Raw genomic sequence first — 14,625 nt, 5'->3', positions numbered from 1 at the left:
CTTTTTACTAAATTATTATAGATCTTTCCTGCTTTGTTTTCAGACTGAAGGAAGAATTTTATTAATTAATTTACTGATTGATTGATTGATTGATTGATTGATTGATTGGTTTAAGATCTATGTTGGTGCTGCTGTTTTTTATCCAGAGTTTGCCTAAACTTTGTAAAACTTCATTTGCATAAAAGCAGACGATTAGACAAGGTGCTGCCACCACTCAACAAGCTATTTTTATCCAAACACGAATGAACAAGCATTGACCCCGCACCTGGTATTCCACAGCAGCAATCTGCAGTGCTGTGAGAATAAAAGCAACTCCTAAAGGGCCTTATCAGACCGTTCAAACAAAAGAAACCAACACAAAAGCCGTAACAATACAATGTTTTGGAGATAACACAGTCTGAAGCATCTCTGGACACATGCACGGTTAGATAACAATTCATAAGAGATGGTATTGATTGTTTTATATTTGATCACACTTTCAGTCACAAAAGTTTACGCAGAGTTGTGTTCGGGAGCTTTCATATTTGTTGATTCTTTAAGTATTGTAGCACAGAAGAAAAGAGGCTACCAACAGAGCTGCGATCAAGAGGTACACCGCTCACTAAGCAACATAAACACACCCAGGCTTTCATGCAGAGAACTGTGACTGAGGATGTTGACGGTAGCGGCGGGAGGCTCTTCGGGAAAATCTGCTTTGATCACTTCTTCAAAAAGATATAAAAAATAAAAAAGAACAGAAAGTGGTGTGGCAAAAAACTGGCAGTGAAGTTTAAATTTTAGCTCACACTTCCCTGTTGGAATTGTTTCCACCTCAGGGAACAAAGGGAATCACACTGATTTAGTTTGTGTGTGTAGTCAACTTTTGTAGAGTCACTCATAACCCTTTAAATGTCAGGGATCAGTGTGAATCATGTCATGGTTTTGGATTGCTTGTTTAGTGTATCCTGTTTTATTTTGTAATGTCCTCGTGTCTGTAACTTTATTTCCTGACGTTGCTGCGTGTCCTGCCAGTTTTTGTTGTTGTCTGTTCCAGCCTGATTAGTTTCACATGTGCCTCATGTGTCAACTACACCTTGTCGTCTTGCCTTCACTGGTGTGTTTAGTCGCTGCTCCGTTTCAGTGTCAGTTCGTCTTTGTTCTTCTCCCTTTGCCTCAATATCCTGTAAGTTTTATTAAATGTTATGAAATTATTTTTGGACTGTAGAAACTTTGCCTCCTGTAGCGTCTGCATTTAGGCCTTTCCTTAAGTTACCTTGTTTGCACCATCATGATAATTTATAGATGTCTGTAGGAAATTTGGCATCAATCCATGTGGCCGATGTTGAGATATTTTAGAGGTTAAATAAACCATTTGACCTGCTGGTGGTGCTAAATAAAAAGTCAGAAGATTTATCCTCTTGAGGACATGAATATCTGTACCAAATGCAATGGCAGTCTATCCAATAGTCTGACCGACTGGCCAGCATTGCCTAACATGTACAGTCACAGCCAATTAAGTATACTGAAATGACAATTGTGAAATCTCTATTCACAGCCAATATACAGTATGTACGAGCAAAACAACCAGCCCTCGCATAAAGAAGTTCCAATTTCCTCCTTCCTCTTCAAAGTTGTTGGGTTTTTCACCGGGGACATGCATCTCTGCGGAAAATGGGTTAAAAGTAGGTGACTGTGTTTTATCCTCCAAGTCAAGGGGGCAAATTTGAATCATATATATTTTTTAGTTCCACATTTAAGCCTTTTTGTAATGTATTTACGCAGGACAGCCTTTAGTAGTTCAGCTGCTGGACTGGATTTTCCGAGGTGTCGCCCAGGTCATGTTCGTCAACAACCCTCTCAGTGGGCTCCTCATCACGACCGGCCTCTTCCTACAGAACCCTTGGTGGGCTCTGAATGGTCTGCTGGGTACCATTGTGTCCACTGTGTCAGCCATCTTACTGGGACAAAACAGGTCTGTTGGCATCTCCTTATCCTCATTTGACTTCTTCATAGGAAAGGAAAAAAAATTCCTCCAACCATGAAGCCATTATCACAGTCTCTTCCACTTATATTCCCTGGGGCTACACTTTCTTTAGCTTTCACACAGCGCTATTTTCACAGCGTGTTTCTCACTTAATTGTGTTTTGCACTTATGTTGGCTACATCTGTCACATTCACCTCAGGGAGGCCATATCGGCGGGTTTGTATGGCTACAATGGAACCTTGGTGGGCATACTGATGGCTGTTTTCTCAGCCAAAGGAAGCTGGTACTGGTGGCTGTTATTGCCAAATGGGTTCATGTCCATGATGTGGTAAGTGTTGTTGCACACTACAGGAAAGTAAAAATCAGGAAAACCTATTAAAACTCACCTAAGGCGACTTTCCTTGTTTCAAAAGAACTGACCCAAAATCATTAAGCCTCACCTCCCCTTAGTTACTGTTGCTATGCAGGTCAATCTTTTCATTCTCGCACAGCACCTGCAGTCACTAGTAATAATGGTGGCAGATTTCCCATTTGAAAATCTTAGCAATTTTGGAAACAATAGCTACTTGATTTCAGAGAGGGGTAAGAGAAAAGCAGCTTCTCGTTTCTTACCCAGTGACTAGTTACAGCTGGATTTTCTCAGCTCCAGTGACAGATTTGATCATTTTGCCCGTTGTCTCCATAAGTTGCTTGAAAATGCTCATTTGAAAACAAGAATTCTCAAAAAGTCTGGTTGTAAATCATTTTATTTGGAGGTAAAACCTAAAGAGAACACACCCAAAATTGTTATTGTCATGTGTAAGTCCCTGACTCCATTGTCTAGTCTGCAACCATTGACTTCTGCTGTCTTCTGTAGATTTTATCAGACATAAGTTAAAATGGGTTGAAATCTGCATTTGTGGCCATGTGGAGCAAGTTAGCTTCTTAGTTAGTATGATAAGGTCTGTAGTGTTTTATTTTGAAAAGGCAAACAAAAGGGCCAAGCCTTGACAGGTCTTCCATGTCTAGTTATGGATATTAGATATGCTTGGATGGGTTCTGTCAGGGGTCTAGCAATTAATTGCAAGTCGAATAGATACTGTACATGGAGCTCTTAAGGTAAACAAACAATCTAGGCAAGATCATAATGTCGCCACGTCACAGTTTGTCTTTTTCCTGTTTCTGTTGACAGCCCAGTGGTTTCCAGTGCTTTGTCTTCAGTTGCCAGCAAATGGGACCTCCCAATATTCACCTTGCCCTTTAATATTTTGGTGTGTCTACATATTGCAGCTACAGGACCCAACCACCCCTACTTTCCACAGGTACATTACAACCCTGTAAGGATGTACGTACACAGTGTTTAGATGCAGAAGAAAACTGAACCTACTTTTCCTGCAATCACAGGTCAACATACAGCCAAATGACCATCTGCACCCTCCTAATGACTCCATCCAAAGCCTCAATATCACACAGGTAGAACAGGAGTGTTATTGGTGAACTTGCTCTTAAAAAGTAGGCTATGTTGCACATATGTTATCTTAATTAATTCAGTGTGCTAATTGTTCAAAATGTGAGTGAATGGAGGCTTTTCCGTTTGCAGCTATTTCTGTCAGTGCCAGTTGGTGTTGGCCAGGTGTACGGCTGTGACAGTCCTTGGACAGGAGGTCTCATCCTTCTGGCCCTGCTGCTTTCCTCACCGACTATCGGTTTTCATGCCATATTGGGCTCTGCTGCTGGCATGCTGTCTGGTAAAAAGACTCATTTGCATAGAAATATGCATAATGTCTGAGGCTACAGCAGGAGCTTTGGCTCTTCAAAGGGCAGCATGGCATTATGGTGAATGAACCATGGCATGTTTTTCAAATAATGCTGTTTAGCCTGTGTTTGTCAAATATGACATTTCTGCAGTTGTTTATTTAATGGTGAATTTCATGGGCATATTGAACTGGTGTGCGGTTTGCAGGTCTTGCTCTGGCGGCTCCTCACAAGGACATTTACTCAGGCCTTTGGGGATATAACTGTGCTTTATCCTGCATTGCCATTGGAGGTGTCTTCTATGTCATAACCTGGCAAACCCATCTACTGGCTCTAATATGTGGTGAGATCAACGTAAAGCATGATGCTATCGCTTCATGTGAATGCTCAGACAATGTTTAAATTAAAAATGTGATGTTCTTTCCAGCATTTTTCTGCGCATACATGACGGCAGCAATCTCCAAACTGATGTCTGTGGTAGGTAAAACCTTCCAGAGTCAAACGCAATTAACGTCATCTCAACACCCAGATGTCTCTCATATCGCGCGTCATGCTCTCCTCTCCTATGTCATCCCCCTTTCAGCTTGCAATACCAGCCTGCACGTGGCCTTTCTGCCTGTCAGCTTTCATTTTCCTCCTTATTTCCTCTGAGATCCCAGCCATCTGCAGACTCCCTCTGTATGTGGTCTCCTGCCCTGAGGAGAATCGACGCTACCAGAAACAATTGAAGGCCGCAGAGAAAGCTCAGCACAGTCAACAGAGCAGCAGCCAAGACAAGGCCCAGCTGACAGAGGATGGAGGTCCAGATGTCGGCTGTAGTGACTATGACTAGAGGGGATGCACATTTACTTCTGCATGTTTAATTACTAAAGATGTAGGAGCATTATGGATGTACAGTTTTGCTATTTCCTCGCCTGCAAAGCATTATTGGTTGTATAAAATGGCTGGCATAGGAGTGAGAAATATTTTCTGAATGGCAAATCATTTCTTGCAATGTAGCTATTCTACACACCAGAGGGCAGCACTTCCCAAGAAAAGACAAAACCACTGTTGTTGCATGCAAGTGTAATAATCTAGAGCAGACTTAAACGCAGCAATACAATTATGTATGACAACTTTGTTAGCAATAATATACTTCATATAAAATGCAGTCTTAGCCTCGACAGCACAATTTTAGTGGTTGCTGTGAGGTGATTTAAAATGCAGCAGCTCGAGCGTTTCATGAGTGCAGACAGTGAACTGTAGGGGAGATTTCATAAAGTGCTCCCCTAGCAAAAACACCCTCTTCTCTGCCAGGCATAATCCATCTCTGCCTTCTGTACTCCAATCTGTCCTATTGTTTTCTCTTATCGTTTCTCTTTACCTCTCTTTTTGGTTTCCTGCTGTGCCTCTCCCTCAGTTTGACATGTTTTTTATAAACCCTTTTTGCTTATCTACTTCTCCCCCTTCTCTCCACTTCTCTCGTCTGCCATTATCTGTCATCTTCTGCCCTCATCCCCTTTTTTTTGAAGACAGCCTTTCTCCTGCTTCCTCAGAGATTTTGGTGTCTGTGGGAAAGAAGCTAACAAGACGCCTGCTGATAAAACATACATAGCACTGTCTGGGACTGTGTCTGCACTGATATTTACATTTATCAGTAAATAGTTATTGCCATCTGCCTGTCTGTGCATGGTGCGCCCGAGGCACATGGCTTTAGTCTAGCCAGTGCTACACATAAGAGACAGTCACACTCCCAGACATGTGTGGGAGCTGTGGTACATCGGGGGAGAAGGTGCGAGACATGGCAAGGGAGAGAAGTTGAAAATGAGAACGTCTCATTTTCTTGCCCGGTGATAAAATATGACTTGTTGTTTTCTCTGTCCTCCTTTTGAACCCGATAACGACTCAAATCAAACAGTTTTCTGCTTAACATTCTACAGCCGTTACAGAGAGAAACCTTCTTCACTGGTGCCAGTAATTTCTCTTATCCACTGTAGCCTGTAGGTAAAAGTGACCTTAGTCAGTGGATTTTTCTGTGGCCTTTTACACAGCGTTGATTCATCCGGCGACCTTTGAAGGACAGAATAAGTGTTGGCAGTGGGACGATGTGAGATGAGGTTGGTGTTAGTGCTGTTTGCTCACAGCAGTGTGATTCACCTTCCCAAGTCCCCTGCAGGCAGCACCTACTGCTCCCACAAAACACAACTGAACTTGTGAAGGATAAAAACTCACCACACAGTCACGTTACATCCACACACATGCAGAGGAGAAAGCATGAGCTTGTCTCTGTGTACCAGTTCATTGTCTGATCCAGTGTCAGAATAGCAAGCCTCATATAACAATGTAGGCCAAAGCATTTTATCATTGTAGTTAAAAACAGATCGACAGAGAGAAGATTATGACAGCACAAAGGACACAGCAACAGGAGAAGTAGGTCTATTGTCTATGTACTTGGAACTTGGGCCACAAAAGTCTGCAGAGCTCTGCTGCAGACCTCTCTCTTAAACAACCAGGGGGGAGGATTTTGCTATTAAAAATTTAAATATGGTGGATGTCACAGGGTTAGTGCCCTATAAGAGGATGCACATTTGTCAACTATGCACTTAATGCAATTCTCTTTATTAATCCATCAAGTTGGCAACACGCTTATAGATCTGTACATCTAGGTTGTGAGTCAGCTTATTTTGTGTTTTCATTAGATAGCAATAGTGAAAGATTATTACATTTGTTGTGTTGTGTAGTCTAGAGCCCCTGAAGCTGTTACCATGCCCCTTTGTGTTTCCACCCAAGAACCAGTCCTATCCTACATTAGTTAGAGCTACATGCCCAAGATGACAATTCTAACACACAGGTAGGAGGCATGTCATTTTTTCTATCTTAGTTTAATATGTTAGATAGTGCTAATTAACACTTAACAGGAGGTATAACTGAAGCAGCTGAGAAAGCATTTGGTCGTAATCCAAAGTATTAAAAGTCAGGGCATCACCAAAGTCTTTACAACTCATTCTGTTGGGGGACAAGAGTATTTGTACCAAATGTCATTGTAGTTATTTCACTAGAAATCAAAGATGGTAACCTTGTAGTAGTTAGATAGAGTCAGGAGATCACCAAGATCATTAGGATGGGAACCATGAATGTAAGTACCAAATTTTTGTGCCAAATCAATTGAGTACATGTTGACATATAAGTGGAAAAAGTCAGGAGATCACCAAAGTCATTAGGGTTCATCCTCTGGACACCAAGAACATCTGTACCAAATCTAATGGCAATCCATACACAAGGTTGGTAAAAAAGAATTGTTCTATGTATGAGCAATATTACATATAAGGTAGGATGTATCATTGTTCTGACTGGCTGTAAAAGAAAATAAAGGGATAATATACTGTGTTTCCATTTTATTTTAAATTAGCATTTGATTATAAAACATACACATGTTAAATTTTAACCCTGCACAACGCAAACAAAAAGCCAGAGTCAGTGACTAGTCTGTGCAGTTATTAGTGAGCATGTGAGAACACAAAACAACTGCACAAGAACATTGGGCTGCATGTAATCTGTCCGCCTTCTCGCCACCTTGTAATAACAGTGTCAGTGCAGCTTGGAACTTTAATTAGCATTATTTGCTGTGAGATTGACAGGCAACTGTGTAAGTGTTTCTGTGAGTGAGACAGCTTGAATGTGTGGAAAAACAGGCCAAAAAAACAGAGTCAGACTGTTGCCGTGGGCAGAAAGAATGGGAGCTATGTAAGAGGCTGTTCTGATTCACTCTATCCTGCTCAATCTGTGAATAGTATATGTGAGATCTGCTGCATGACGCTCCTGGCTCACCATATCCCAACCAAATTTGTATGCCGTTTCCTGTAAGACGAAAGGAGAATCCCCAGGAAACTCCATCTCCCATTGGATGTATGAAGCATCACAGCAGAGGAAGCATTGCCATGTATGTACACTCTCTGACACTGATTTCCATATCCATGGCTGCACTGCCGGCTGCACAATCGACTGTGTGTCGTAATATTGTACTATGAGTAGTATTATCTCCAAATAGAAATAGTGACTCTTTTTCAGTGAGAGTAAAAGAGGCGTTCAAGCAGATGACTTGCAGCATTTCATCAAAAAAAAAAAAAACCTTCCTGTAATGATGACTTTCAAGTTAACAAGATTATGTTGGTCTGTGAGATATTTATAGATATTTAACATTTAACATTTCCCAATCATTTCTTTTATCTTAACAGAGTATTTGTTCGGTTAGGGACTGTACAGAAATCATTAGAAGAGGGAGGTGGGGTCAGAAAAGGGGGAGGATTGTGTATTTTTATTTGCTGAAAGGAGGTTGCTTGATTGTTTTGGAAGAGCAGAGAAGAATCTTCAGTCTTGTTTTTTCTCTATTTCATCTTTCATATTGCCAGTTTTACTGAAAAACTGCACCAAGGACCATAAAATGCATTTTGCCACATACAAAGGATAATAATCTAACTATAACCACAATATATAACTGCTTATAGAACATCAAAGTCCGTTTTGAGAAACAGTTGACATGGATTTTTATAATTAATAATCAATTTTTCACTATCCAACAGGACTTGTTTTATGAAGTTTTATGTTTGACATAGAGTTATCATATCATGTAATACATGTTCAGCACAACTGAAAGGGGTGGCAGTAGCTCAGTCCATAGGGACTTGGGAACCGGAGGGTGGCCGGTTCAAGTCCCACATGGACCAAAAATATGGAAGGTGGACTGGTAGCTGGAGAGGTGCCAGTTCACCTCCTGGGCACTCCAGGTGCCCTTGAGCAAGGCACCGACCACCCCCCATTAATAAAGTATATCTTCTTCTCAACCTGTTCTACTAATGTGTGAGGCAAAACCATAATGTGGCTGAAGCTTATTCACTAACAATGATAATAACTGTTCATTTGAGTTAAAGTTTCTAGCTACCTTGATATACGCAACCCAGGCATTTAAAATACACTACACCAATCATTTTCATACAGTCCCTTATTATTATGGCATTATTCTCCTTCCACGGCTGTTTGCTGTTGGTTTTTAAGTGGCTTACTTGCATTGGTTTGCAATTATTGTCTGCAGCACTATATGCTTGTTGCTGTTGCCGTGCAGAACAAAGTGGGTGGACACATTTTAATGAACACCTGCACACTATAATGGATACATGAAGCATTAAATAAATACTGCCTCTGTAAAGTTTACTGACCTTTTCAGTGAAATTCCATTAACAACACTGTTTGGGTCTAAGATAATTTCAGCTTCAGGAAATCAGGGAACATTTCGTTTCTATTAAATTATAGGATGCACATTATTTTTCTCCCTCACTGTTAGATTTAATTTTATTCATCTATTCATCAATGGTCTGCTCTTGGCCAAGCAGAAGAGGAGAATTTATCAAGGATGTGATGCCACCTCGGGTCTGAAGAAGCCGTCCTCTCTGGCTCTATATGCTGTATCCTCTGACCTTGGTTACCATAGTAATAACTAGAAACACAAGCATGCAGCCGCTCTGTGTCTCAAGGAGAAGAAGTCGTTGTCCCCGTAACAATCTAAGATTTTACACTATTCCTACAGTGACCTAGCAGGCCCTATATGTGACATGCTAGAATAGAAAATCCCCTCACAGCCACATTTATTGTATATTTAGGGTTGAAATACAATGTGATATAACAGCACATCAAAGAAGGGTCCTCAAACATAAAATAAAAATAGCAAATATATGTTAACTTCACCAGATACAGAATATTACTGTACTTTTAAGCGGTGGAAAGCAACAAGGATTCACTCTGTTTAATTAAGATTCTTGCTGACTTGTTCGGTTCCACCAAATTTTCCTGCTGAAATGGTTTCATCACCATCCAAGCTAAGAATAGAGTCTAAAAATAAATGAACATTTGTGCAGCAGATTTGGAGTATTTTCTGCAGAATGGGTACTATTTGTCTGATAATACATCTGCGCCTCTACTTAAGGAGGATTTTGAATTCAGGTCATGGAGTATTTTTACTATTAAGTAAAGGATCTTCCATCTATTGAATTGCATTAAACTGCATAGGTGTTCTTATTACTGTGTTAACCTTTAATTGATCATATAGCCTAATGTTGAACTTGGCTCACAGGCACCACTGCAGTTATACTCAGCTTATAATAACCATTCTGAGGAGCCCCTAAAAACCCACTCAAATAAGAAACACTTCAATTTCCTGCATTCGCTCATCAACAGGAAAGATATTCATATTTCAGAGCCATTTGAGGACATTTGTCTGGAGGTCGTCTGGGCAGCTAACAGGACCTTTTTTAACTGCATGTCTGGTTTTTGTTTGTTCTGTTCTGTTCTGTCTGGGAGAAAGTAAGTAGAAGACACTCTGTACTGTGTCGTGACTGTCTGCTCGGTTCTGCCTTCAAGATCTCCGGAAACAAGACCAGAGATGGAGAAGGAGGATGCAACATCCGCGTGATCATCACCGGCGCACCAATTGCTTTCCACCGAGCGAGCTGAGGACACCGGTATCCCCTGCTGCGCGTGAGGAAATGGGCGGATCCGGGGAAAGCTCGGTCATGATGCGTGGGCTGATGAGTGGATAGTAAAAAGGGAGGTGCCGCGGTGGTATTTAAGACAGAGCCGAGGAGAGCTCAGACAGCAAGAAGCTCGACAAAGCGAAGCGGTTTCAGCACCAGAACGCCTGGACAGCGACTCGTAGCCCCCCTTCTAGTAAAAGAAACAAACAAAAAAAAAAACATCCATCATGGTTCTTATCTGGACTCAGTTCGGTGTGAAGCACAAAAATGTCAATGTCAAGTGCAAAGTGCGGGTTATGCACAGAGGTGACAGCTCAGGATCCTCATCATCAGCGGTAAGTACATTTTTTTTCTCCCACTTCATCATTAATCAAATCACCACTTAGTAACTATAGTGACCTGAATGTACTGCTGGAATATTTTGAGTTTTATTAAGTGAAATGTGTGAGCTATGTGTGTCATCAATCGTCTGTTGCTGTGGATTCATTCAAATGAAAGAGTCGCCGTTTCGCCTTCAGCCAATCGCTGCAGAGAATCTCGGTTGTTGGAGGATGTCTTTCCCCCCTCACAGACCAATTCACCCCTCTCTTCTCTCTCTCTCTCGCTGTGTTGTGCATCAGCTTATAAAATTCATGAATATGCAGTTGCACAGCAGCGCAGAGATAATAGGGTGTTTTTTTTTCCCGGAGAGAGTCTTAGATGTGGGGCTGAATTTCTGCATACTAATAGATACTGTGCAGCAGTTGGTGTGCAGGAATGTCCCGTAAATCATCCATCCTGATCTAGAAGGCAAATGATTTTATTTAAAATGCTTATTAGTCATTCATAATCAGCCGTTTTGCAACATCTAACAGTGTTAGATGTCCTTGCACCACTGCTGATAGACCTTGACTTTTTCTTTCTTTGATTTTTTATGAATGGAGATATGACATGTCAATGGTCTAATGTCTGACTCTTCCTTTTTCCACAGGAAAGCACCAAGTCAGAGCAGGACATGCCGTGCCTCGCCATCAAACCCACAGGCAAGGACTTCTACAAAGTCCTGGGTGTCACTCCTGAATCCAACGAGGACGAGATCAAGAAAGCCTACAGGAAGATGGCTCTCAAGTTCCACCCAGACAAGAACAGCGACGCCGACGCAGAGGACAAGTTCAAAGAGATCGCGGAGGCCTACGAGATCCTGACTGACCCCAAGAAGAGAGGCATATATGACCAGTTTGGAGAAGAAGGTGAGAGAGAGATTTCATTTACAGGAATTAAATATTTCAAATACTGCCATCTGGCTAATTACTGTAGCATAGGCTGGTGCATTAACTATTCATGCCAACATCAAGGCTAAATACTGATGTGCACTGGGAAGATCAGGACTGGAACATTTCCACTCATTAAATCAGCAAAACATGTGCAGCATAGACAGCTGTGGGGCTGATGAATTATTCAGGGAGCAGTGAAAGAGTTTCCCCCAAAAAAATTCTACATAGCAGATGTTTAGTAATCCGTCTAGAAGGATAGGAAGAATAGTTGTGCAGATTTGGATGAATTGAACTGAATTGCTTCTGTTTTTTGTGTTTTTCAGGTCTTAAAAATGGAATGTCAATGGCGGGCCAAGGCAGTGCTTTCCGCAATCATTTCCACGGTGATCCCCACAGCACCTTCTCCTCCTTCTTTCACGGCTCAGACCACTTCGACATCTTCTTTGGCTCTGATGTTGACGGCGAAGAAGACCTCTTCAACCCCTTCAGACGGTTCCCCTCCACCGTAGGCGGGTTTCCCGGCCACGAAGGCGGGCTGCGAAGAGGCCAGCGGCGGCTGCAAGGCGACGAGGTGGTGCACGACCTGCTGGTGACCCTGGACGAGGTGATGCATGGCTGCACAAAGCACGTGAAGATCACCCGTAGTCGCCTCAACCCCGACAGTCGCACTGTGCGATCTGAGGACAAGGTGCTAAACGTGGTGGTGAAGAAAGGGTGGAGAGCGGGCACCAAGATCACCTTCCCCAGGGAGGGAGATGAGACGCCCAACAGCACCCCTGCGGACATCACCTTCATTCTCAGGGACAAGGAGCACAACCAGTACAAGAGAGACGGCTCCAACATTGTCTACACAGCCAAGATCACCCTCAAAGAGGTGAGTTTGGTGCATTTACATCAGGCTTAAATATCCATCAATCACAACCTGGTCTATGAGTAGATGTACAATGTAATTTTACCAACATCCTACACCTACATAGAGAGAGGCTCAAATACATCCACCACTTATTCCCTTTACATAACTGTTGAATGATGCATTCTCTGAAATACCAGAGAAAATCGATTACTGAAAGACATCAATAAGACATACGGAAGAAGGTAGAACGTCTACCAAATGCAGGGAAGGTCAAATTTATGAATGCAGTCTTAGGACAGGACACAGTGTTCCGTTATGGGCATCTGAGCCCCCCTTAGCTCACAATCGGCTGACAGACCCCCGCTAAGAGAACAGCAGCAGCAGCAGCCTGCCAACGCCTCAGTTACCTCATCAGCCCCTGCAGAGTGAGAGAGAGAGAGAGAGAGAGAGAAAGCAGGAGCTAAATTTAGCCTCAGCGCTGACTGCCCCCACGAATCGCACTTCACTCTCCCTCTCACATACTATGTGTGCTGCAGACTCCTCTGCCTCGACAAGGCAGGCAGAGAGAGGCAGCTTTTTTGGCTCGCTCCATCTCTGGCTCTCACTTCTACACCAGCCCACACACAGATTAGCAGGGTAGCAGTCACAGAGACTGGCATTTCAAACAGCTCCTCCACCTTCCTATGGCTCCTTTCAGTCACTGAAGTGCTTAACTCCCACACACAGCCGGTAAATAGAACAACGATTATAACATCTGTAACACCGGCTTGTTGCATAACACAGAAAAATCATTATGCTTCTACAAAGACAGACACTCCATTTTTATCATGTTATGTAACTTGACACTTTTATGGACCAGGAATTTAATTGATTTTGGTTCTGAGTGTACTTCATCCCAGTCAGAGCGCTTATGAAACTTGTTCTAAATATAACAGGTCTTCAGAACTAACTTTTCATCCATTTTCCCCTCTCCAGGCTCTCTGTGGCTGCACAGTAAACGTCCCAACACTTGACAACCGAATGATGCCTCTACCATGCAGCGATGTTATCAAACCAGGTGCTGTCCGGCGGCTGAGGGGCGAAGGACTGCCCCTGCCTAAGAGCCCGTCCCAGCGGGGCGACTTGGTGGTGGAGTTCCAGGTGCTCTTCCCCGACAGGATCCCACCGCAGTCCCGCGAGATCATCAAGCACAGCCTGGCCCAGTGCTAGACTGCTTTTTATCATACTGACGCAGCTTCACCATGTGTGTATGTTGTTATCAATTCACAAACACAAGCCTTGCCCAAGGTGCTTCACAACCAATCACAACCTCTTATTGTGTTTGGGAATGGCAAGTAGTGCTTAAGTGAGTTATAGTTCAAGCAAAGGGGGATGACTTCCTGCAGGCACGATGCACAACAACCATGATGCCACATGAGCAGTGAGTTCAGAACTGATGAATGGGGTCTTTGGTATCCGAGGGCGTCCATTGACTCAATAGCCTTTCTCTTAAATGAAAAGGTAATATGTACTGTTATACTTGCAAACCTATAGCAGGATATCAGTGTGCTATTCAAGTCTGTATAGACTTCCTTAAACCTGAATGGTAGAAACACGCTAGGAAAAAATATATATATAGTTATATGGTGTTCATATGACTGATCTTTTGCATTGATTTATTACAATAGCGAGATATACTTGTGTACAAAGATCTACTTTGTGTACAAATTGCAAACACATTGTCTCTAAGAGAGATTCATCTGTCAAATGTTCTATTGAATTATTTGAAATGTTTGTATATATTCTGCTACGTTGATGTATTATTACCTGATAGAGACATGTTTGAAAGCATGAAAAAAATAAAGGAAAATGCAGAATTTGACTTCTTCTCCTCTGTTCTTTGCGGTTTGCAACACAGTGTACTTGAATAAGTGGACTACAAAAGTCCTCAACAATCACAAGTACACTTACTCAAGGTACATTTTATGCAACCTAATACTTCTGCTCCACTACATTTGTCTGACAGCTTTAGTTACTGCATATTACACTCTTCCATACCCTATCTGTCCAATGAAAATCATTTATTTCCTTTTTTTTTTTGCAAAGAATCTATGGCAAGTCTACTTGATATTAGATCTACAAAGATGTCCCACCTTTCTTCTGAAGAAGATGAAACATCTTCATGGGTCTATAACCAAGTTCACTTGCCACAGAAAGATGACATGGACAACTGAAAACCTTCACAAACTTCTATTTGTTTCCAAAATTGGTCATTTTTAACAAGGATTTTAAGATTAAGAGTTCGGTTATAGGATATTGAAATGATCCTACTTCTTAAAC

General features: G+C 42.1%; 2 protein-coding genes across 2 annotated transcripts; both read left to right on the top strand.

Moving 5' to 3' along the window:
* Positions 1-820: 820 nt before the first annotated feature.
* Positions 821-10,411, top strand: LOC104922481 (urea transporter 1-like). Its single transcript, XM_027281921.1, has 11 exons — positions 821-1,162; positions 1,535-1,661; positions 1,762-1,951; positions 2,163-2,291; positions 3,135-3,264; positions 3,347-3,415; positions 3,543-3,690; positions 3,906-4,040; positions 4,125-4,174; positions 4,281-7,616; positions 10,088-10,411. The coding sequence occupies exons 1-10, from the start codon at positions 1,049-1,051 to the stop codon at positions 4,527-4,529; spliced, it is 1,341 nt and encodes a 446-aa protein (XP_027137722.1). The 5' UTR covers positions 821-1,048; the 3' UTR covers positions 4,530-7,616; positions 10,088-10,411.
* Positions 10,318-14,144, top strand: LOC104922467 (dnaJ homolog subfamily B member 5). Its single transcript, XM_010735295.3, has 4 exons — positions 10,318-10,535; positions 11,171-11,429; positions 11,777-12,327; positions 13,282-14,144. Exons 1-4 carry the CDS (start codon positions 10,428-10,430, stop codon positions 13,513-13,515), a joined length of 1,152 nt encoding a protein of 383 aa, XP_010733597.2. The 5' UTR covers positions 10,318-10,427; the 3' UTR covers positions 13,516-14,144.
* The last annotated feature ends 481 nt before the right edge of the window (positions 14,145-14,625 follow it).

This window comes from Larimichthys crocea, chromosome IX, assembly GCF_000972845.2.
Source record: "Larimichthys crocea isolate SSNF chromosome IX, L_crocea_2.0, whole genome shotgun sequence".
Classification (NCBI taxonomy): Eukaryota; Metazoa; Chordata; class Actinopteri; family Sciaenidae; genus Larimichthys; species Larimichthys crocea.
This window is presented reverse-complemented; position numbering and strand designations above follow the sequence as displayed.

What these genes read in the sequence shown, in the direction of transcription:
- LOC104922467 (XM_010735295.3), top strand. Translation starts at nt 10,428, where the DNA reads ATGGTTCTTATCTGGACTCAGTTCGGTGTGAAGCACAAAAATGTCAAT. An exon ending in CAGGATCCTCATCATCAGCG is followed by an intron (nt 10,536 to 11,170) that starts GTAAGTACATTT and finishes CTTTTTCCACAG; the next exon opens with GAAAGCACCAAGTCAGAGCA. An exon ending in TGACCAGTTTGGAGAAGAAG is followed by an intron (nt 11,430 to 11,776) that starts GTGAGAGAGAGA and finishes TGTGTTTTTCAG; the next exon opens with GTCTTAAAAATGGAATGTCA.
- LOC104922481 (XM_027281921.1), top strand. Translation starts at nt 1,049, where the DNA reads ATGTGCCTCATGTGTCAACTACACCTTGTCGTCTTGCCTTCACTGGTG. An exon ending in TGCTGCTGGCATGCTGTCTG is followed by an intron (nt 3,691 to 3,905) that starts GTAAAAAGACTC and finishes TGCGGTTTGCAG; the next exon opens with GTCTTGCTCTGGCGGCTCCT. An exon ending in TCTACTGGCTCTAATATGTG is followed by an intron (nt 4,041 to 4,124) that starts GTGAGATCAACG and finishes TGTTCTTTCCAG; the next exon opens with CATTTTTCTGCGCATACATG.